The 26,443-nt window shown below is 27.2% G+C and overlaps 1 protein-coding gene across 2 annotated transcripts in view; it reads right to left on the bottom strand.

The window, feature by feature from the left end:
- The window catches only part of LOC101237437 (low-density lipoprotein receptor-related protein 4), an 88,408-nt gene that overhangs the window by 59,952 nt on the left and 2,013 nt on the right, over positions 1 to 26,443 (bottom strand). For both annotated transcript variants that reach the window (XM_065794078.1, XM_065794079.1), the window contains exons 2-3: positions 21,003 to 21,074; positions 3,999 to 4,428 (exon numbers count right to left, since the gene is read on the bottom strand). In XM_065794078.1, the coding sequence (XP_065650150.1) occupies positions 3,999 to 4,428; positions 21,003 to 21,051 (479 nt within the window). In that variant the 5' untranslated portion in view covers positions 21,052 to 21,074. The remainder of the gene's footprint in view (positions 1 to 3,998; positions 4,429 to 21,002; positions 21,075 to 26,443) is intronic.

Raw genomic sequence — 26,443 nt, 5'->3', positions numbered from 1 at the left:
AATAATTTTCTTTTTTTTTTTTTAATGCACGTTGTGCTTAGCCACATAAAAAAATTATTACAAGTTGAACCAGTGAAACTAGGCTATTTAAACAGATATATATGATTTTATAAAGTAGAAACAATTTTATTTAAACATTCCTAGTTCAAATAGAGAAATTTAAGTTTAATAAGAGGCTTGTACGCACCGAGGGGGAGGGGGAGTGCTCTAGTTGAGAAATTTGCGTACGAGTACGTATGGAGGAGGGGAGGGAGTCCAACAAATGTATGTAGGCAAACGCGAAAAACGGAAGTGACAGTTTACGTTCACTTGCTTATTAATAAAAGGTGAACGCATGGAGGAAAGGGGGTATAAAGATATACGAGGTGCATCAGGGGGGAGGGAAGGAGGTCAAAATCCGGAGATTTTTGCGCACGTAATGGCCCCTATAGATGTTAAAACTTAAGTTTGTTAAGATTTTAAATTTTGTTTAATTGTATTTTAGTTTGAAAGCTACGACTACGCGAAATTAACAACTCCTAATTCTGGAGAGGTTGGAAATTTTACATTGTTATCAATTCTTCCAAATCATCCATTTTTAATTTAATTTTACTTTTATTTTTTTATTTTTTATTTTATTTTTATAATGGCAGCATAATAATAATATTGCTATATTGCTTTATAAACCAGAATAAAGCAAAAAGACTCCAGCAGGAAAATCTAAAGTAAGTCCTCTTTTTGGGAATACAAATTTAATCAACAGAAGGTTTGGTCAAGGAATTTTTGATTTTTGTGGGAGGGGTTTTTGACTTAATAACGGAAAAAGACCTGTCTAGCCACATCTAAAATGAAATTGGTATCAAACCAATTAATATTAAACAGGTAAATTAAGTATAATCGTACATTAAAAGAAAAGATAAAAAATACTGAAAAAGACAATAATATTATTGTTGGGATAGTAATATTATTTCTAAACCATTTTGTATGAACCGTGAAACTTAGAGAAGCAAAATACCACATCCTAGTGCAAATAATGAGCTGTAATTGGTTCAAACCATTCACAAATTCTTCATTTCAAGAACAACCTTTCTTCAAACGGAAACATTTTTAAACCAAATTAAAAGTCAATTGGAAGGAAACAAAGTACTAGAAACCTTCAACAATATTGCTATTGTGCAAGCAGTTTAAGTTTTAAATAAAACTTGTTTTAAATTATAGTTAAATATTTCTATTGGAAGGTTCTATTAGCTTTAATTTATTCAATTTTTTTTTGTTAAATAACATAATTATATAAAGTCTTTTTTCATAAGACAGAAAGAAAAATTGGTTATTTTATCCTTATATCTCAAAACTAAATAAAAGTTTTTCTAAAAAGAAAATAAATTTACATAACTAATATAGATTGACACAATAACTATCATAAAATTTAGAAATATTTCATACAGCACTTTCAATAAATAGACATTTTTTGAGAAAAAAAACCCAAAGGAAACATACATGTAGGTAATAAAACTAACTTTTTTAATTTCCCATAATACATATATTTAAATAGATTAATTAAAACATATACTAATTAAGACTTTTATTTTTTTTTAATTTTGAAAAAGTTGTACTCAGAGTTATGACAATACTATGAATAAATATTTTAAGAAACTAAACGAATATCGCTTTAAAACTATATTGACACTTAGAACATGAAAATGTATCTTCATGTTCTTAGAGTACTAGTGTTATACCATGATTAATTATAGCTTTATTACATGTTGCTCAGCAATTCTTAAATGTAAATATACATTTATAATGTCTATGTCCGGAACGTCGTAGACCACTTATTTGAAATCAAAAGTCAGAAATGCCTTTAGTTTTTAAGTTTTTGAGCAAAATATAGAGGCATATTTAAAAACGCCAAAAAGCTTCGGATCTAATGAGAACGCAAGAAAGCGTACTTTAGCGAAAAAGTTGAGAACTGCGGTGTGATCGATATAAAATGAGTCATCTTATTCCAAAGTCGCGGAGTTTTTCTTCCTTCACCTTCTAATTTAAACGATCACTAGCCAATATTAATTATTATACAATTACAAATATCACCGTTACGAATAACAACCTATCAAAAATATTAATCCAATTCCAAAATAGGCATAAAATAACGAAATTTCATCAACATGTATAATCACAACCTGTCCATAACTTTCAGTAAATACACTTTCAATAAGATAAAAATTAAAACAGATTTAATATTACATACGAATTGTTTAAAAAATAATGCTTTATTTGATGTTAAGTATTGAGCGACACCAATTCTGTAATTATTCTAAATGAGGTAGACAACAAATCATAAAAAATGCAATGAAAACATTTAAACTATGAAAAATTTAAAACTTTAGTAAAACAAAAGAATACTTGGGGTACAAAAGATTCCAGCACGTAGAAACTTTTCGAAAGGCGATAAAATTAGTTTTGATAAAAAGATCATGAAAAAATTAAATTGATTAAAATAAAAATGATTTGCGTTTTTGATTTCAGTTCGTTCAGTTGTTTTTATTTTACTTTTATAATATATATATATATATATATATATATATATATATATATATATATATATATATATATATATATATATAAACAATCTTAAAGTATTCACATACAATCTTTGTCGGGGATGGCGGTCTTCAGCCCTTATTTTATTATTTAAATTAAATAAGGAAATTAAAAAAAAAAAAAGTTAAATTGTATAGCAAACAAAAAAACGCTATTAGAACCGTATTTAAAGCTCGTAGAGCTGTAGCTTTGGAACCTCTTTTACATTGAAAACTTTCATATGCATTAAAGTATTTAACATGTTAATGTTAACGTATGTTAAGTACTTGACATCTATCTTGCATTACAGTTCATGTATAAAATAAAAACTGCGTACTGACCCCAAAACACTCTTTAGCTTATTTAAAAAAAAATAAACATGCTACAAGGTTTTGTGTAAACCGCTTTGTTGTGCCAAAATCTTATGCAAAACTGAGTCTTTATTCAATTCAGAATCGCGGACCAGCTTTGTGGAAAAGCATTCCAAATATTGTTTCCGAGGAAAAATATTTCTTAATCAATTTAAAACCTATTAAGTAAAAAAAGTTTCTTAATCAGTTTGAAATCTATGATCAGTTTTATTATGTAAAAAAAGTAAAACTTAAAAAAGCTAAGAAATTTTTAAATCAGTTTAAAAAATCAGCTTAAAACTAAATTAAAAAATTACAAAATCTGTGTGTAATAAAAAAAAATTTTATTTCACACAGATTTTGATTTATTTTGTTATAATTGTTTCTTTTAAAATAAGATAAATAAATTTTTTAATAAGATAAAACCTTTAAAAGATTTAAAACTAAAAAACAAAGTAGTTATTTTAAAAATAAATGAAAATAATTGTTGACAATAATCACCTCTGACAATAATCACATTTTCCCCACGTTTTTGTTTATTTATTTTCTAATACATTCAAATTTAATTTAATCTTAATTAAACTTTCTAATTAAAAATTCTAATTAATCTGAACATCTCAGTTTTTACTATTCAATTAAAAAAAAAAAATTTCACATTTTAGTTTGTAATACGGTGCTCGGCGATAAGATAGATATTGAGATAAAGTTTTCTTCTATTGAAGATGATTTTATCTTATCGCCAAGCACCGTACTACAAATTAAAACTTATTTCAATTTTTTTTTTAATTAAATAATAAAAACTGAGATGTTTCCAAAAATTTTAGAAATTTAATAAGATCAATTAATAGATAATACCATAAATAATTCAGATAAGAAAATAAATGAATAAATACAAACGTGGGGAAAATGTGGTTATTGTCAAAAGTGATTAATGTGAACAACTATTTATATATATTTTTTTAATTGCATTTAATAGCAGAGATTTAGCTCTGGCCGTTAACTCAGTTATAAGTTTATTCAGATTGTTACATTTATATTATTCAGCAAAATATAATTTTAAAATAGAAGAAACGGTTAGCCTAGTATACTGACCCGTATGGCGGATAAACGGTTATTCCTCTTGGTTCATCTTCTGTTTTTAATTTGAACAAAACCTTCCGGTATTTGCCTTCTGTAGTTGATGTCTCAATAAGCTTCATTAAACTATCAACCCAATACAAGATATTTGAACTCCAATCCACTGCAAGACCTATTGGATAGCCTATGGCATAATAAAATAACTTTTGTTGCACACTCTCATTCAGTGAGAATTTAATAATTTCATTTTTGCTTAAATCTCCCCAATACAAGTAATCATTTTTAAAATCAATTTCTAATGAACGAATTTGTGCATTTTCTGATGTTGCCAATAATTCTGGTGTGCTATTTAAAAAACCAGTTGTTTGATTCACTTGGATTCTGAAGACACATTGAATAGATGCAACATACAAACAGGGCGCATCACAACTTTTGCCATATAAACCTTAATAGTAAAAAATAAATAATTATTAAGTAAAATTAATATTTTTAGTTAACTTTAATTGGGTAATTTATGTTAAGAAAATGTTCTGTAAATTATTAATTAAATTATATAGTAAGTAGTATTATTTGGGCAAACTTTTTGATTAACTTATATAAAGTTTAAAATTTAAAAAGTCTTTAAATAATGTTACTTTAAGTATGGTAGGTATAGCTCCTTAGTAGGGTTGAGCTTTTACGGTAAAAATAACAAATGCACAAAAAACTATCATCAACTTTCCACTTAAAATAAGAATAAAAACTATAAAAATTAAAAACGCTCTTAGTGCAACACGTTGTAAGTTGCCCCTTACGGAAATATTTCATGGAATTCCATGGGTATTCTATGGAAAACCCATGGAATTCTATAAGTAAACCATGGTTTTCTTATGGAAAACGGCCTTGGTCTTATTCTTGGTCTTAGTCTTGGTAATGAATCAAAATGTCTTAGTCTTAGTCTTGGTCTTCGACTTCACTTTCTTTACGTCTCTGGATACTATCATATAATGATGCATTATAAAATGCATATATTTATTCATTATTTATATATTTAATTATATATTATATATGCATATACTTATTCTAGCTATTTCCAATAGCTTTGCTTACTGTGAATAACTTGCAATAGTAGAGCAAGTTATGTCAAGTGAATCAGTTGCATTAGTATAGCAAGTTATGTCAAGTGAATCAATTGCAATAGTATAGCAAGTTATGTCAAGTGAATCAGTTTTATTTTTAATGTTTGGTTTACTACAAAGATTTAAGTTTTAATGTACATTAGATAATCAGTGTGTAGCTTAGGTAAGCTTAGATAAACAGTGTATCGGATAAGATTAGATAACTAATGTACAAAAGAAAACTATTTCTATCTTTCTTAATTTTTCTTTTTATGGCTTTAGTTTGCATAAAAATGTTTGAAGTGAAAACACTTTATTGTATGGTAAATTTTATTGGTAAATGTTATATGGTAAAAGCATTAAAAAACTTTTTTTTATGAAAAATGTTTTAATGAACTTTAGTACTGTTTAGGGTTTTTCGGTGTACCCGCACTCGGACTCGGCGAGTCTGTGGGTAAATACCCGGATCTGATACCCGGTTTAAGGCTCGGCGAGTCTCATGGTTTGAATGTTTTGCTATGTTTCGTAGGCAGCGATGCGTGGTCGAACTGAATCCCTACCTTTTCTAGAAAAATTTAGTAGTAGGGTTTGTGAATCTAACTTAAAGTTGAACTTGGCCACGGCATTTTAGATGTTTTGAGAACATTCAAGTTTATGTATGTTTCCATGTATGTCCGAATACACACTAAAAGAATTAACTTTATAACTTAACTTTTTTCTAATCGAATGTTTTTATATATAAGCGAATGCTTTAAAGAATTTGCTAATATAATATGTTTCTATATTAGCAATATTTTATAAGCATTCGCTAATATAAAAACTTTTGATTAGAAATATTGAAGTTAATGAGTTAATTCTTTTAGCGCGCATTTAAAAAACTTAAAAAAAAAAAACACTTTTCATTTATTAGTTACTTCTCTATTTTAAGAAAAAAGTAAAATAACATAATTTTGCTAGAACATTTTTTACAGCCCCATTTCCCGAAGCACTCCAAAGTGTGGGAGCATTTCACTCAATGTACCGATTTGAAAAGTAGGAAATGCAATAAGTGTTCAACGATAATATCAAACAAAGATGGAAATACTTCTTCAATGATTTTTTTTATTTTTTTTATTTAACATTATACTTTGCCGTTTAATAAATATAACAGTTTCCATAAATTTACAATTAAGTTAATGGCCGGAGCAAGAAGAAGGCATTGATTTGCCTTATCGCCGAGCACTGTGTTACAATTTATAATTTTTACAAAGTTGATTCCAAAATATATAGTATATAAAAGAAAAATTGAATGAATGTTTACAAAAAATATATAAAAAATAAAGTAAGATATTGTTTATTACATAATATCATAAATATATTGGGTAAAAGTAAGAGTGAGTATATGAAACTTTATATAAGTTTAATAAACTTGGTATAAAAATATATAAAAGATAAAGTAAGATATTGTTTAATACATAATATCATAAATAGATTTGGTAAAAGTAAAAGTGAATATAAAATAAATGTGATTTTTGATAATGGTTATTGTCAAAAAATGTTAACCTTTTTTTAATGATTACAAGGAATAATTACCTTGTTTTTCAGTTTTTAAATTTTATATCTGATCTATTTTTAAAAGAGAGACTTATAGTAATATAAATCAAAATCTGTGTTTAATAAAAACTGTTTTGAATCAGTTTTGAACTGATGTAGAGATTTTTTTTTTCCAGAAACTATGTTTGGGAATCTTTTCCACAAAAGTGGTCCGCCATTCTGAATTGAGTAAGAATTTTGTTTAGAATAAGATTTTGGTATAACAAAGTTGTTTGCGGAAAATCTTGTAGCATATTTATGGTGTATTTCTTTAAAATAAGTTTCAAATATTTTGGTGGACAGTCCATATTTTGTTTACATGAACTGTAGAACAAGATGGATATTATGTTTGAAAATATTCAGGGCACCAATTATACGTAAAAGAGGTTCACAAGGAATTGCTCTACCAGCTCCAAATATGATTCTATCAGCATGTTTTTGCTTGCTATAAAGTTTTTTTAGCTTAGTGTGGTTAGTACTTGCCCACATGATGTGCCGTAAGTTAAGTAACTTTGTATAAAGGAAAAATATAAACTTTTGACGGACTTAAAATTTAAAAGTGGCTTAACTCTATAGATCATGCCAATGTTTTTTGAGATTTTTTTTCTATAGAACTTATATGAACTTTCCAAGATTTTCATCAAAGTTTACACCTGAAAATTTACAGATATTTTCTTTTTGATGTTAGTTTTATTCATCAAAATATTGGGAAGAATAAGTGGTATTTCTTTTGTTTTGCTTGGTTTGTGGAAAAGAGAAAATTTAGTTTTTTGAACATTCAAAGACAATTTGTTGCATATAAACCATTCATTTACTTTATTTAATTCTTCATTTACTACTGTAAAAAGTGTTTCAATATTTTTGTGAGAATAAAAAAGATTTGAGTCATCTGCGAATAAAATAAAATTTAATAGGTTTGATGTTGAAGACAAATCATTTATGTATAGTAAAAAAAGTAAAGGTCCAAGCATAGAACCCTGTGGGACTCTACAGTTTACAGTTTTTTTGGTCGTTTCTAAATTTTCAAATTGTACATATTGTTTTTTGTTTAAAAGGTAATTTTCAAACCAGAGTAAGTTTGTCTCCTTTATTCCGTAATATTCCAGTTTTTTTATTAAAATGGAATGATTCACCGTATCAAAAGCTTTCGACAGATCGATGAAAACTCGTAAAACAGTGTACTGTAAAAGCATGAGATAAGTGATTAACTCTACTATTGCGTGATCTGTTGAATGTTGTTTTTTGAAACCAAATTGTTTATTATATAACATATTGTTTTCAGTTAAATGATTATACAGCCTATTGTACACTATACGTCCAAGCAATTTCGAGAAACAAGATAAAACAGATATAGGTCTGTAATTAGAAGGTTCTAACTCATCTCCAGACTTAAATACTGGAGCTACTCTAGAAATTTTTAAATTATCCGGAACTTTACCTGATTTAAGTGACTGATTAAAGATATGAAACAAAGATGCTTCAATTATAGCATAGACTAATTTTAATATATTAACGCTAACTTTATTCAATCCTGCACTTTTGTTACTTTTTAAGCTTAGTGATGCAGTCCGCAACTCACGTATATCTAGCTTTGACTCATTCATTTTTTTATTAGAATTTGTTAGATAAGAATCAATCAGCTAACATTAATGAAGAGACTGTTAAATTCTTCAGCTATTAGTGCTTTATCATAAATTGATTCACCGTCTATTAAAAGTTTTTTTGGCACAGCGTTATTTTTATATTTGTTTTGTCCAATTATTTCTTTAATAGCATTCCAAGTTTGTTGAGTATTTCCATTTGCATTTTCTAGCAATTTCGAATGATATATATGTTTAGAGTATTTTTTGATTTTTTCAAATATATTTTTATAGCTTTTATATTTTGTTTCGTTTGAATATGTTTTTTTTTTAAGAAATTTTTCATAAAGTTTTTATTTTTTCTTGACGATTTTAGTAAGCTTTTTGTTATCCAAGGCGATAGAAGTGATTTTGAATTTATATAAAACTTTTTTACAGGAGACGCTTTAATGTATTGTTTTCAAAATTGCGCTAGGAAAAGTTCATAAGCATTGTTAGCATCACGTGATTGGAGAACAAGCAACCAATTAACTTAATTAAATTAATTAAGTTAATTAGAAGGTTAAGAAATTGTTTTATGGAGTTTTCATTAATCTGTCGCTTGTAAATAATGTGCTTTGTGGAAATATTATCAGGGGTTATGTTTTTTGTTATAAGAAATGTGGGAAATTGGTCAAATCAGCCTTTATTATACCTGTATTAAAGCAGCTATTAGAAAAATTATTAGTAATTATGTTATCTAGTAGAGTAGAGAAACTTTTTGTGATTTTTGTTGGCTTAGTTATTGTTGGAATGAGGTTATTTTGTAAAAGAGTATTTAAAAAATATTTAACACTGTTATTTGACGCATGATTCAAAAGAATAATATTGAGGTCACCGACTAAGTAAACATGCTTTTGTTTTTTATTAACTTTTGTTAAAAAAGTACCTAAAGAAACTTTAAAATTTTTTAAATAACCCGGTGGTTCTCTATAAATAACATTAACAATTGTGTTTTTAGAACTTTGGTTAACTATTTCAATGCACAATGACTCGCAATCTTTTTCATTCACACTGAGGTCATTACGTGGTATAAAATTAATTTAGTTATGAATAAAAATGCATATTTCTCCATCGGTACGGAAGTTTCGTGGTTGATGAATTGACGCGTAATTTGTCGATTCAAAATGAAAATTATGGTCGTCATATTTACACCAGGTCTCAGTAAGACTGATTATTTTAAAATCATGATTTAACTCATGCATTAGAAGTTTAAAATCTTCAAAATTTTTGTTTAGGCTTCGAATATTAATGTTTAAGATTGAAAATGTGTTTTACTTTGTTGAAGATAGAAATTAGATTCAGAAATTGAATAGTATTTGCTTTCTAACGATTTTAGATTAAAATAATTAGTGACATCATTATCACAAAGTGTGACATTTTCATCACAAAGTTTAATTAATAAATTATCATTCTTTTTAAAATATAAAATTAAGATTAGGGAAAAATTAGTTTAAAAATAAAAAATAAATGAATACTTATATAGATTCAGTGGAAGCAGCATCGGTTAAATATTTAAAAGTTAAACATGGAATTTCTTTACCAACACGGGAAGAAGTAGGAGAAAATTATGGCACCAAACGATTTAAAACTATCGACACTTTCGTTTCCTTCGCAAGAAAGCCTTTAAAAGAAATTGTCACTAAAATGGCCGCTCTTGATGGTATATCAGTTAGGGGGATTACAAAGTCTAGTTTTATTCGTAAAAGTTTAGTAAAGTCAAGTTATAATCTTCCTAAAGCCGAAAGAGATGTTATGAACTTAATTCATAAGTTTTATGAAAAAAAGAAGTTGAAAATATTAAAATTGTTACAAGAAAGAATTAAAGAAGGCCGACGATTTAGCATTACACTTGATGAGTGGACGAGTGTGAAAATACGGAAATATCTCAATATCAATTTGCATGGAATTGACTATGAAGTTTATAATCTGGGTTTCGTGAGAATTTTTAACTTGTGTACAGCTGTACAGTTAGTTGAAAAAGTAGAACAACATTTAAACACATATAATATTAATTTTAAAAAACATATAGCTGGTTCAACCGGCGACGGTGCAAGCGTAATGATAAAATTTGGACGAGAATCTCCTAGTCTCTATAAATTATAGAGAGAATCTCCTAGTCTCTATAAATTAAATTCAAACGCAAGTTATAGTATAATTTGTGTTTGAATCACATTTTACACTTAGCTGTTTGTGATGTACTATGTAAAAAGAAAAGTATTACCGTCTTGCAAGATGAAGATGAAGTTGATGGAGATAGAAATGAATTTGGTTAAGATAATATTAATGATGATCAAGATGAAAATTATTATTCTGACGAGAGTGACGGTGACGTCGAAGAGTACGGACAAGTTGAATTAAAAATTTAGGCAATGTAGAAGAAAATATAAAAAGTGTTCGTAAAATTGTTAAATATTTTAAAAGTTCTTCTGTGAGAAATAATATTGTGCAAGAAAAGATCAAAATAGTTTTAGGAAATGAACTTCAGCTAGTGTTAGACGTAAGAACTTGCTGAAACTCAATGATCGAAATGATCTAGATTTTTAAAATTATTTTTTATCATTGAAGAAGCTCTGCAAGATATTGGAAGTGTACATTTAATAGAAAATATTAATATTGAATTATTAAATGAATTGAAAAATACTCTAAAGCCTATTAAATTAACTGTTGAAGCTCTTAGCAGAGACGATGCTGATCTTGCAACTGATTAGCAATTGATTTTATGTTAAGAAAATTATTAGAATCCAATGGTAATTTAAGTAGAGAGCTATTAATGACGATGAAAACTCAAATAAAAAGCAGTAAAAACCAAGAAATAGAAGAGCTATTAGATTCTCTTGTAAATGGTACTATGCCTTCAAAGAAAATACAATTATTTACAACAGATTTACTCAAGAGATTGTTTGGTGAGGATGAAGAACAGCAAAACACACATGATCGGGGCATTCAGCTGAAAATAACGAAAATACTACAGGAAACACACTAACATTAACACTGGAGGAAGAACTACATAAAATATTAGAAAGTGCGAAATGTTCAATTTTGCGAAGTTGCGGAGATAAATTAGCTGATATTAAAAAATAATTTTTATTATTTTCAAAAACTAAAAAAAGAACTGTATATTTAGAAAAATTGTATCAAGCGTTAATGACGATAAAACCAACATCAACAAATTCCGAACGTACATTTACTGTAGCATCCAACTTCTGTACAAGAATTCGTTCTAGATTATTGGACAATTCATTAAGTGCATTAGATTTATAAAGTTTTATTTTTTAAGTAAAAATAATTGCTCTGTTTTGTATTAAACACTTGCAAGTATTTTAATTGAGTTGAGTTTATTTTTGCTAGTATATTTACATGCATTTTATAAAATGCGATATTTTTAAAAAGGCAATGTCAAGTTTATTTGGTAGTTTAAGATTATAATAAAAGTATAGAATAGTATATTTACGTTAGACGTTGAACTGGCTAAAAGTTGTTTTATTTACCTTAACGCATATCAAACCAATTTTTAAAAATTGGCGTGAGAACAAAAAATCATTTCAACCTATTGTTTAAACTGCAATTTAAAAAGACGTATTGGACCTGGACCCGAACCCGGACCCGATAAATATTCTTAGACTCGACTCGGACCCAAACCCTAGTACTGTTAAGTCGTTTTAGTCTTTTTGTTGACGCGACCATTCAAGTCGGGATTTAGTTAGCGACTAGATCTATTAAATAGCAGAATTATTAGAATATGTAAATAATGTAAAAGTTTGTGCATAAATCCTTTTGTTTTTACTTTATTGTTTAATTTAAAACTTTATTTGTTTAAATAATTACTTCATTATTAACCAACAGGTTTGACTGGCGATATAAATAAGGCTGTTCATTATTTATATCATTTATAACATTGTCAGTAATTCATTTAATATTTTTAAAAGCAGTTCAAAAGCTGTCTAAATAAAATGATGAATTGAGTTCGAATTAACCAGAAAAGACATAAGCGTAATCTTTGTGATTCAACTTGTAATCATGTTCCAAGAATAACTTATACAGTGTATACAGTATACAGCGGCATAGGAAGGTTTCTAGGCGTTTGAAATAACCAATTTTTAAACAAAAAGAATATTCTAAATTTTACGTTCATATGTATGACAAAAAGATTCTTCACAAAAAAAAGAATTACTGTGATAGGAGAATGGGAACAAGAAATCCTAAAATTTTAACCTCCCCCTTACCCTAAACACGAGTGCAATGAATTGAATTTTTCATAAATATAAACTAGTTATGTATTCATCGACAGAATTCAAATTTTATATTTAAATTATAGTCTATTTCTTTCAAATAAGAGTATTTCTTTTTGAATTATAAAAGTTATTTTTTACCTTTATATTTTGTGTTTGTATTCCATTCTTTTTTCCATCACTTTATTTAATTTGTTCATTTTAATTGTTTTGACATTATTCTACTCAAGTCTGCTGCTGTTATCATATCTGTCGAGTTCAAACACTTTATCAAGTTTATCATAATTTTTTAATTTGTATTTGGTACTTGTATTTTCATTTGAATTGGTACTTGTACTTAATAGAAAAACTTTTGGAATTTTTTATAAAGTAACCTTGCCATGAAGATATACTAAGCTCCTTAACGGTGTTCTTTTAAATTCGGTGACTCTAAGCATTATACAATTGTGTTCCGATTTCAGTTTGTTGCTCATTTATTTTTGTCAACATAAACTTTTATGCATTGTCAGAAGAAATTAAAGTTACGTCTTGTCGACAAAGTGCTACCACAGTTGCTTTATTGGGAGTAAAAGTACAACTAAATCAGATATAATTCTACATTCTTTCTCGTTCATCTTAATTGAATCATCGATTTTAGAATCCAGTTCTAAATCTAGAAGTGCCTTTTTAGAACAATAATTTTTTAATTTTAACTTTTCATTTAAGCTGCTCCATCGGGTTTTGCAATCCATGATTAAATGAATATCTTTCTAAACTCAATTTTTACGTACTTTTACAAAAAATGAAAATTATTTTAAACATTTTTACAAATTTAAACACCTTTTAAACATTTTTACAATTTTCCTGACGTTTTTGTTATAACCAATTATTTGGTGCCTAATTTTAACTTCAGATGTTTCATTAACAATGAATTTCGAATAGATTCTTTCTCTTCAAAAACAATTTCCACTTAAAACAACGATAACTAAACTTTATTTAATAAACCTTATGTATTTGGATAAATTCATCGCTTGAACGGACGTTAAATAAACTCTTAAGGTTTAATAAACCTTCTATATTTTGATAACTTCATTAATTAAACTTTTGTAAATCACGCTCACATTTGTAATTAAATTGAATGGACATAAAAATGAAATTAAAATCACGCAAACATTGGAATTAGAATGAATTAGAATATTCAAAATAAAAAGGTATTTCTTTTATCAAAAATGTTTGATCTTCCAATTAGCAAGTGCTAAAGTTCTATTTATTTTTAATAATATATTAGTTTTAATATTATTCTATATATTTTTTTTATATGTTTAATCGTACAATGTATGTACGATGAAATATATAAAAAATGTATATATAGTATAATATTGCAAATAAGCAATAATGTTTTTAGTGAGCATTTTCGATATAATACAGAAAGGATATATATATATATATATATATATATATATATATATATATATATATATATATATATATATATATATATATATATATATATATATATAATTGTAATGTGTTCTTGCGTCTTCAATAAGAAAAACAAGGTTTCCAAAACGACGATATGATGTATTCAGCGTCACCTTCATTCAAACCACCTTCATTTGGAAAACACTGATGATGTTATATTTCTAAAGACTCTCTCACTTTTCTTTTAAGATAGTTTGCCCCTACCTTAACCGTGTTGTTTTTATCCCAGTAAAGGCACCACGGCAAATTCTGAAATGCCCAGCCAAAGCCGAACTTTTCCATTTTCCCTCCAAAGCATGTCTTAAATGTTAGCAAATGCGTGTTAAAACCTTAAGCTTTATTTTGAGTCTACAAACTGCAGTTTGTAAACTCCATGGAGTGTTCATATAAAAGATTTTAAAATTTTTCACATGAACACTCCAGTTTGTAGACTCCAGAATAAGAGTTGGAAGTCGAGGCTTGTTTTTTTAAGTTATTAATTGTCGAAGATTTTTTGGTGATTTGAAAACTAGAGTATACCCTTCATTTTTAATGATCTTTTTTAATTGAATACTTAATTTTGGTACCCATGGTAGAGAAATACAATTAAATTCTAGTTTTTTGATGCTATTGTTGCTGTTTTGTTGATTCTTTTGCGAATTGTTTTTTATTTTTTTGACAATGTTTTGAAGTATTTTTTTATTATGACCATTTTCAATGAACATTTCCGTAAGAAACTATAATTCATGATTTATATGTTCTTTGGTGCATAATTTAAAAACTTTGGATAAAACCTTTGAATACACTATCAATTATTTTTAGATCGTGACAAGAATGCGGCTTTATTTGTACATTTGGTATTGCATCCTTGCGATAGATGATAAAGAGGTAAGTTCCGGGTTTTTTTTCTTTGAAACTGAAAGATCAAGAAAAACTATTGTGTGTGAATCACTTTCTTTTTCGATTGTATATTTGTTATTAATTATATATATTAATTATTTTTATATTGTATATTATGTTTGTGTGTTGATTATTTAACAACTCGAGATAACTTTCTGATTTTTGCCTCATTATTAACACGGAAATGGATATCGGCAACATACCTTTTAAATGATTGTACATAAATTCGTGGTGTAAGATATTGTGCCTGTATTCACCCTTATTTTGAATAATGTTGCAAAAAACTCTCCGCCATTACTACCATTAATAATAAACCTATAGGACCTTATTTACTAATGTGTCTTCGTGTAAAATATAGCAGTTTGACAAACACAAACCTTAAAGTATTTTTATTTTTGAAAACGATAATTTTGAATTGAAGATAGGGCGGAGTTGTTCTAATAAAATATCGAATGATTCTTAAACTGGTATTTAAGGGTAAAGATTAACAATATCAAAAGAAACTTGAAATTCACCATCGATATATCATGATTGAGCACAAAATTCAGCCAATTGTTTTGACTTTTGAAGTTTTGCTTTGTTGAGATTGGAGGTAGGTTGAATAATTTTACTAAAAAATTGGATTATTAATTGGATAATTAATATTGCGCATTGCGCAAGGAAGTAAGCGGTATTTTTTTTTTTTTGACAACTCGAAAAAAGTTTAATTCTCGGAAAATCTATAGTAAAATTTATATATATATATATATATATATATATATATATATATATATATATATATATATATATATATATATATATATATATATACGCTTAAATATACATTAAAAAAAAAAGTTGATAAATATGGCAGTTACGCTTGTTGAGATTCAAAAAATGTTATAGGAAATGTTTTCAGATTATAAAAAAGAGACTGCAGCAATGTTTATGGAATATAAAAAAGAAACAGCTATATTATTGAAAGAAGAAGAAAAAATTGTTATCGACATATTAAGTGCAAACACAAAGATAATCAAAAGACAAGAAAAAGTTGAACAAAAATTTAATGACAACGCAAGGTAATTGCATTAGTTAAAGATGTATTTGAAGTTTAAATTTCCATGATGAGATATTTAATAAAAAATTTTCTATTATTAACGAACAAGCAATCGAACGCTCAAAAAAAGATACATTGTAAAGAAAAAACAGAAAATTAGAAGAAAGATCCGGAAGAAAGAATCTACGGATCAATGGATTGCTAGAAAACGATAAAGAAACCTGGAATGAAACGGAAGATAAAGTTCAATCGCTTTTCACAAATAAGTTAGGATTAACTGGAGTTAGCATTTAGCATACTCATTGAACTGGATTACAAAAAGATGGATGCCCCAGAACAATTGTATTAAGTTTGTTAAGGTATAAGGACAAAATTAAGATTCCTTAAGAATCCTACAGACTCAAAGGAACTAACACATACGTGAATGAGGACTTCTCCCTTGAAACTGTGAAAAAGATTATTGGCTGATGTAAAGAAAAGACGGTTAAACGGTGAAAATGTTTATGTTAGGTATGACAAAATTATTCCAAAAAACTCTTTTTCTAAACTTAGTGAAAAAAATCAAACGAAAATTAGCATATTTAAATAAATATTTAATTTTTGTAATATTTATTTATATTTTAAAAATGGCGGAAAACAATTTTTATATGTTTTTGATATATCTACTAGAAAAATTACGGTACTTTGAACAAACGACAATGACCATAATGTGAATTAATTTAACAATTTTTCAATAGAAACTAAATGTTTAAACAATTTTTCAATAAAAACGAATTATTTTAATGTAAATTAGGGATCTAATTATTTTAAATCTTCTCTATCTTGTTTTTCATTATTAAATTTGAACATCAGAAGCATGAGTAAAAACTTTGAATACCTAAAGCTAATCTTAAACAACTTATATAAACAGATTACACTAAACTATAAAGTTTAGTGTAATCTGTTCAACGGAAACATGGTGTCGAAATGGAGATGAATATAACTCTAATTTTTTTCTATCTGGTTACAATTCAATACAACAACCTAGGAAAAATGGCATTGGTGGAAGCGTATGTATTCCTAATTCTTTCACTTTAAAACAATCAAAAAACCTCAGTACCAATGACGCAGATTGCGAGTTATTAAAATAATCAACCAAAAATATTTTTATAACTGCTCTTTACAGACCACCTAATAATTTACAGACCACCTAATTGTAATTTTACAGACCACCTAATTGTAATTTTACAAACCACCTAATTGTAATTTTACAAACCACCTAATTGTAATTTTAATGCACTTGAAAACCACTTAAAGAATATATTATTAAAAGTCATTAAAAAGCACGTTTATTTAACAGGTGATTTTAATATAGATATTCAAAAAATAAATAATGATTGCTACGCTAAACGGTTTTTAAATACTCCTTCAGAATAGCATAATACATATAATAAACAAACCTACGCGAGTAACGCACAATACTTCTTCAATTATTGATAATACTATTACTAACAATTACATGGTTTTTCAAATGGAAAGTGACATCTTAAAAACTGATTTTAGCAATCATTTTCCAAATTTTCTTATAACTTACTCTATAATTCCTGACGCTATCAATTCTTCTAAACCTTACGTAAGGCAAATAAACAGTCAATCCATTAACAAGTTTCGTGAATTGTTAGCAAAATGGGGTTTTTTAACTAAGTACAGTGATGCAAATGATGCATACGACTTGTTTATACGATTGGTTTCTTCACAATATGAAATATTCCAAAACTTGAAAAAACTACTTACTCTAAAACCTTTAATAACCCGTGGATGACGTGGATCATCCAGAAAAAACAAAATCTTTATGAAAAATTCTTAAAAAACAAAACTTATAGCAATGAAATTAAATACAAAAAATATAAAAATTGTTTTGAATGGTTTAAAAAAACAAATTAAAAAAATTACTATTTGAATCTATTAGAACATTCGATAGGAAATAGTAGAAAAATATTGGAAGTTATTAAAGAAGTAATAGGAATAAAACAATTAATAAAAAACAAAAGAACTTGAAAACTAATATAAATGAAGATTTGATAAGAAAGAAATTGCTGAAAACTTAAATAAATTCTTTATAAATATAGGGACAAACTTAGCAGCAGATATAACTCCGGAAAAAAACAACTCTAATCCTATTTTAAAAAAACTCATTCTGTAATAGATGAGTCAGAATCATCAGTAAATAACCTTCGAATTTCTTTTAATGCACTTAAAACAAATTAGAGCGCAGGATTTGACAATATTAATGCTAATGTTCTAAAAGTTTTTGATGTTATTAAACTACCTCTATATTTAATCTTTAAATTGTCATCAGCAACTGGTGTTTTTCCTGGTCAACTTAAAATAGCAAGAGTATTTCTTGTATACAAAAATGGCGATGATTCTATACCATCTAACTATAGACCAATATCCATTCTCTCCTGTTTTTCAAAGCTGCTCGAGCGCATGTATAACAAACTATATAGTTATCTTGAAAAATATAATATCTTATTTAATAAACAGTTTGGATTTAGAAAAAGGTATTCGGCTCATCATGCAATAACTAATTTAGTCAGACAAATTCTAGATGGGTTTGGTAACAAAAAGTATACTCTCGGCTTGTTTATTAACTTGTCAAAAGCTTTTGACGCTGTTGATCATGAAATTCTTTTTCACAAACTAGAAACATACGGAGTTAAAAATAGCAACCTAAAGTGGCTACGATGTTATCTAAAAAATAGAAGACAAGGAGTATGTTATGACTCAATTTGTACAAAGTTTGAATCAATAAATTGTGGAGTTCCCCAAGGCTCAATTCTTGAGCGCCCACGCTAAGCCGTTATTCCAAGAAATAAAAGCACTTAATGTCTATGAGTTAAACTTATTCCAAAATTTATTATTTATGTTTAAATATCAAAATGACATGCTTCCAAAAATTTTTAATAATTGCTTTTCAAAAATTAACCATAGATCCTTAACGAGATGCTTCATTTTCAACTTTAATTTGCATGTCTAATCTTAAACAGATTATTCAATTTCATATCGAGGACCTTTTTTATAGTATAGTTTTAAAGTATAACCTCATAAAAAAATTCTTTTTAAATGTTGTTAAAATGTACTTGCTTGACTTACCAGAAAAAAACATATTTTTGTATTTTTAACAAAAAAAAACAAATTAAAAAAAAAACAACAACAACAAAATTTTTATATTATTTTGGATTTTTGGGATTTTCTTTTATTAATTCCTATTATACTATAAAACTTTGTTTTATTAAAGATCTTTTATTTTTATTTTTTTATCTATTTATTCTATTGTAGTTAAATTATATTGTTTTATAATATGAGAAAGTTTTATATTTATATAAAGTGAACTTGTGAAAGAAAAAACACACTTTACGTTTACTATAGGAGCTTGATGATAAGACTACTGTCTTCTACTTGCTTCTGTCATTCTTTTATTTTATATTTTATTTTGAAGCTTGTAAATAAGAACGTTGTAAAATGCGTATATATGACAAATAAATAAATTTATATGCAGGTGACCCTATTGTGCTTACTATAATTCGCATTGAGTAGTTATTAGTTGGTTTGTTTGCTTTGACGACACTATCAAAGAACACAAACCAAATTGTTGAGCTAAAATTTGTTTAAAAATTAAATAAACTAGGAAAACATGTATCAGATTTTTTCACACACAATTGAAGGTGACGTAAGAGGAGGAAAAAAACAGTAGTTTTTTTATTTACAAAATTAAGATTGTTAATTCACAAAATTAGAAAGAGGGTTACATTTGGAAAAAGCTTTTGGAAAAGCCGAAGCAAGTAATTTTCAGTTATAAAAGTAACTTTGAAGGAATCAATATAAAAAAGAAAAGCTTAAATTAAAAAGCTTAAATCTAAAAATAATATTATTTAAAGTGACATTTAATCATTCAGTCATAATAAAAATTCATCTGACGTTAAGTTAGTATCACATCTGACGTTAACTTAGCATCACATCTGACGTCAACTTAGCTAACAACCAATTCCTAAAACCTTTTATGAGATATATGATAGAAATTTTCCAAAACGTAAAATAATTTTAAAACCAATTTAAAAATTAATTTTTTCTACAAACAGGTGTTTAAAACTGTGTAGTTTCTTGTTATTCCAATACTGCTGAGTTTAGCACTACGGCTTTTATTCCTCATTCAAAACGTTCGTTTTTTCCATCCGCATAGATGGAAAAACAACGAACGTTTTAAAAATCCTTAGTTTTTGCAAAACTGTCAGTAAAGGAACAGTAATAATTTTATCATTTTTTGTTCATTTTTTATTATTTCATTTGGTCATAATAATTCAGTTATATTTCAGTATGTAAGTAGAAAAATGTGTAAATTTATAAATTTGTCATCTGGTCATGTGATTAGAACAAGATGGCTCACTATGTTTTTCGGTCTTTGATCATATTATTTTAAAACACAAGTTTTAAAATAATATGACTAAGTCAATAAAATTTTTTACTATAATATAATAATGTTATATATAAAGCGGGGGTAAAGCATAAGTGGCGATGACGTTTGTCTGACGGGATAAACTAGTTATAAGTGCTGATCCTCATCGAAACGCCAATAATAATAGACTCTGATGTTTATTACTTTATCACTATACAAATTATGATTTACACATCAGGATTAATGTTTTTTTTTCCATTCTGAGGTCTAACATTGTTGTATGCATACTTTTTACTTTTGTAATCAATTTTTTGTTTTATTAGTTTTTGTTTGGTGATGTTTTTTTTGTATATCTTGTTTATATATTATATAGGTGTTTATAAATCAATTTATTGTTTATTATAGTTGTTAGTACTGTTTAGGTGCATTGTCTGTCTTATTTATATTTTAAATATTCCTCTATTAATCTTTATTTTTGTCTTGACAACTGTCAAAATATGCTTTGTTCAAAAAATAATTATCTTTTATTTTAATGTACTTCATTTCTTTCCTCAGGCTTTCACTGCTCGATTGTGACCATTTGGCGAATTTATATGCCAAAGTTTTTAAATATTGTTTTAAACAAAGTACCAATAATATGCAGTATGAATAATAATGGACAAACTTAAAATTAAAAAAGAGCTTATACCTTGAATCTGAAGCATCCATATAACTAAAGCAACAAACATTATTTTCATATTGTGTTCCAATTTTTTCTTTCCTAAATTGAAAAAAAAAAAGGTTTTAAACTATGGTTAAGTAGTGCATTGGTAACCTTTATTATTAGAAGGATTGCCAGACGTCCGGCCTTTACGTTGGAGAATACAGTGCCGAAGCTATAAAAACAAATATCTAATCATCTTGCTGTTGATAATATACTTTACATAAATCAATACGGTTTTAAAAGAAATAACTCTACTGAACATGCAATAATTCATCTTACTCGTAGTAAAACTGATTCATTCGAAAAGTCAGAGTTTACTTTAGGCGTCTTTATAGACCTATCTAAGGCTTTCGACACAATTGACCATGAAATGCTATTTAAAAAACTTGAACATTATGGTATCACCGGTAATGCTTTAAAACTACTAAAAAGCTATTTAAAACATCGCAAACAATTTGTCTATGTCGACGGATCTTCTTCACAAGATTATCTAAATATAGATTATCTAAATATAACCTGTGGAGTTCCACTGGGATCTATATTAGGGCCCTAATTATTTTTGATTTATGATAACGATCTCTATGAAGTCTCAAAATTAACAACTATAATGTTTGCTGATGATACAAACCTATTCCTATCTAATAATAACATCAATAAACTTTTTTATGATATGAACATTGAACTAACAAAAATATGTGACTGGTTTAAATCAAATAAACTTTCACTCAACATTGATAAAACTAAATGGATTTTCTTTCATCCACGATTTAAAAAACATTTACTTCCAAGTAATATGTCTCTTCATATTGATAATATTCAGATAAAAAGAGTAATTTTCACAAATTTTCTAGGTATCATTGTAGATGAAAATCTATCATGGAAGAATCACATTGGACATTTATGCAACAAAATTGCAAAAAGCATTGGAGTTTTATATAAAGCAAGAAGTGTTTTAAACAAACATTCATTAACTCAACTATATTACTCTTTTATACACTGTCATATTAATTATGCTAATATTGCATGGGGTAGTACCCATAAAAGTAAATTAAAGCCACTTTATTGTCAGCAGAAGCATATTGCACGTCTTATAAATTTCAAAAATCGTTTTACTCACTCAAGGCCACTCTTATTTAATATAAATGTTTTTAATATATATCAAGTAAATGTTTGTAAAATTTTCTTTGTTTTATGTTTAAATGTAAAACCAACTCATCTCCAGCTTCCTTTTTTGATTTATATTCTTTAAAAGAAAAAAAAAATATTTTTCAAGAAATGATAATTTTATTAAACAACCAAAATTTCAAACAAACTTTGGTAAATTTTGCATTTCTTTTCGTGGAGCTTTTTTATGGAACCAAATAGTTTTAAAAAATTTTGATTTTTCTCATGAATGGAATTATTATATGTTCAAAAGAAAACTAAAAAAAGTAATTTTCTCAATTGAAAATATATAGTTATATACTTTTAATTATACCCAGTTTTGTCATCACTCATTTATATTTTACTTTTATACAATATTGATTTAAAGTTTATGTGAGAAACTATATTTAAACACCATTATTTGAATTTTGTTAAAAGTTGCACTGATATTATTTGTACAGTAGTCATTTATTATTTACTTGTTTACTTTAATTTTTATTTTAATTCGTAATATTTGTAAATAATTTGTATTACGAACGGTATATACTTTTAATATTGAATTTAATTTTGTAACAAAAAAAATATATAAAAAGATAAAAACAAAAAAACAAAAAAATTAATGTATGTGAATGGATGTATCTGCAAATATTGTATGTATTATACTTTTGGAAGTTAACCATCCTTTGACAGTGGTTTAGCATTTTTGTTAGTGGAAGCGTGAACGTAAACGCACCAATATTTGATAAATTCTTCTACACAATCTTTTGGACAACCTTAATGTGCATTTGGATGTACCTAGTGCCGTCATATTCTTATTATTTTCGTTTATTTATTTATTAATTAACAATTAAGATTAGTGTAATTGTAAGATACATTTGAGTAACAAGAATCGTATAGATGCGAGTAAGATGTGAGACGTATTTGTTTATCAAGAATATTATGATATTATTGTTTTCGCTTGAGTCATGCAATTCAGAAGAATTGGTATTTTAATTCAAGCCATAAAGACCATAACTAAAGAAAAGTTTAAAATTTGTAATTATTTATTTTTGTTTTTTCTAAAATCTAAATTAAGTTCAAAGTTCTTCAACAGCGGTTCTCAGTGACAAGACCTGTATGGTCTTCATTGAGTATCCGCGTTCTTTATCTTTATTATTTATTTATTTACTTTTTCAACGATTTCTTTGCATGTAATTTTTCTTATTGATGTAATTGTAAATATTTTATTAAATATTTACATAAGAAGAAAGCTTATGGAGAATGGTCTTCTCCATAAGCTTTCTTCTTATGGTGTATCCGGCAACATCTTTAAGATCATTGACTCCTTCCTTTCCAATCGTAGCATAAAAGTTGTCCTCGATGGACAACACTCTTCTTCTTATTCTGTAACTTCAGGGGTTCCTCAAGGTTCTATTCTTGGCCCTATACTCTTTTTAATTTACATTAACGATCTTCCAGATATTCTCACATCTAAGGTGGCATTGTTTGCTGATGATACTACCATTTATTCTTGTCGTGATAAGAAACCAACACCCTCTGATTGCTTGGAGGGGGCATTTGAGCTTGAAAAGGATCTCACTTCTGCTACAGCATGGGGCTCACAGTGGCTGGTGAACTTTAATTCAGATAAAACTCAATTTTTTTCAGCCAATCGTTATCGCAATAATTTAGATCTTCCCATATTTATGAACGGCGATGTACTCGATGAGTCACCTACTCTTCATCTTCTTGGATTAACTCTTACTTCCAATCTCTCTTGGAAACCATATATCAAATCAGTTGCAAAATTAGCATCTGCTAAGGTTGCATCTCTTTATCGAGCTCGCCACTTTCTTACTCTGGATTCTATTCTCTATCTCTATAAATCTCAAATCCGGCCTTGTATGGAATACTGTTGCCATATCTGGTGGGGATCTTCTAATGAAGCTCTTTCTCTTTTAGACAAGGTGCAAAAACGCATTGCAAACATAGTTGGACCAGCTCTTGCAGCCAACCTCCAACCATTATCACATCGTCGTAATGTTGCTTCTCTTTCTTTTTTCTACAAATACTATAATGGGCACTGCTCTAAAGAGCTAGCATCTCTTGTGCCATCTACTAAAATTCATTCTCGTGTTACTCGTCATTCAATTAAGTGTCATCCTTTTTCTGTGACTGTTCCTAAGTGCTCCAAAAACGCTTATTCGTCTAGTTTTTTTCCTCGAACATCAGCTCTTTGGAATTCGCTTCCTTCATCTTGCTTTCCTGATTCATATAATTTGCAATCTTTTAAGTCGTCCATCAATCGTTATCTTGCTCTACAATCTTCATCTTTTCTCTTACAGTAACTTCCAACTTTAATTAGTGGCTGCTTGCAGCCTTGTTGGAAGCGAAGATGTTTAAAAAAAAAAAAAAAAAAATATTGTAATAGAGAACAAAAAAAAATTTAAAAAAAAAAATATTTTTTTACTGTGTACTCCTTCGTAATTCCCAGACATCAGGCAACACTAATTATTAGTATACGTTAACACTTATGTCAATATGGGAAAATTAAAAACATTTTATGATTTATTTTTTGATTTTAGAATTTTCCAAAAAATCTTAATTAAATAAATAATTAATATATTGATATTTATAATATATAAAAAACAAATAATAAAAAATTCAAAATATTTTTGCTACAGATTTTGTTGATTAAGAGCAAATATGTCAACAATGAATTATTTAAGATTTTAAAATACTGCTCAGTATTGATTTGAAGAGGTATTTTTTAATTTTCTAGGTTTTTTGTAAAATGATCTTTGTTTTATATGTTAAAACCTAAATTTTGTTTCCTATATATTTTAATATATAACTATGCTTTCTATACTTACAAATAATAATGTAATATATAACTATGCTTTCTATACTTACAAATAATAATTTTTTATAAAATGCGCGTAAAACGAGAAAAAGACAAAGATAAGTTGGATATTTAAACATAAAGAAAAGAACATTAGAAACATTTGCTTGATATAAATATTAAAAAAATTTATATTAAATAAAAGGCTTGATTAAGTTAATAAGATTTTTGAAATTTTTAGGACGTGCTTCGCACGCTTCTGTTTACAATAAAGTGACTTTAGCATTATTTTGTGGACATTACCTCATGAAATATTAGCATAACTAATATAACAGTGTATAAAAAAGGGTAGCTGAATAATGAACTTTTGTTTAAAATGCTTCTTTCTAATGAAACTCGAATGCTATTTGCAATTTAAATATGCATGTAATTTGGGTTATTTTAAAATGGTCGGGGAAAATCCTTGATTTACTAAACATTTAAAAACTTTAGTTTTTAAATGTTTAGTAAATCAATGATTAAAGTATGAATCTATAACTGTTGCGTGAATTTAAAAATCATAAATTGTATGAACTTTTAAAATATTGATCTGTTGATTGTGAGATCCATGTTAAATTACTTATTTCAAGAGGCTTCAAAAGCGTCCAAGATACTAGTGAAAAAAAGAAACAAAAGTATTGTTCTTTGCTTGCATTGATGTTGTTGATAGTCCAGAATGATAGGCTTTCCAATAATGTTGAAGATTGGCTAGTTTTCAAACACTTTGGAGCCATGGTAACCATGGTTTAATAAGCAATGGCAAATTTTGTCTTCAATGGTGTTTGGAAAGAAAATATTGCCTGTGGTACCAAAATGTTTAGCCTTATTTCTTTAAACTTTAGTTCAATCAGCTACTTTTTTTTAAAGCAATAATTTAAAAGTTATCAAAAATGTTTCTATCTGCAACAATTTAAAGGTTTCTTGGAAGAGTTTAAGAATCAGTTTTAGATTTTTATGGGACAAAGTACAAGTTGAAAGAAATTCTTGTGAACCATTTTCTGTTTCAGAGCTTTCATTTTTTGAGTGTAAAGCATCTGATATGCACTCTTTCTTTTTTGCTCCAGATCTTTCAAAATTTCATTTATAATCTTCTCTATATTCTCTGTTAAAAACTCCTCTATACAATTTGTGAATACCTCTTGTCAGTTCCTGATCCCTAGTACATTTTTCTATTTGATCTTTGACTCAGTAAAATATTTTAAAAAAATTTTTTCTTCCATGAGACACCTTAAAATTATTTTAATTGCATCAATAGAAGATCTAGTCATAAATAGCTTTTTCCTCGTCCACTACTTGATAAGAAAAAGTTGAGATTTCAAAATTCAGGAGAACGCTTTTAATATTTATACTCTCAAATGGCATTCTTGAAATAGTGAAAGAGTGCTTTCCAAAAGTTTTTTGATTGGTTGATTAAGAAGCCATT

Source organism: Hydra vulgaris, chromosome 03, assembly GCF_038396675.1.
Source record: "Hydra vulgaris chromosome 03, alternate assembly HydraT2T_AEP".
NCBI classification, from domain to species: Eukaryota; Metazoa; Cnidaria; class Hydrozoa; order Anthoathecata; family Hydridae; genus Hydra; species Hydra vulgaris.
The sequence above is the reverse complement of the archived record's forward strand: the minus strand, read 5'-3'. Positions and strand labels throughout refer to the sequence as shown.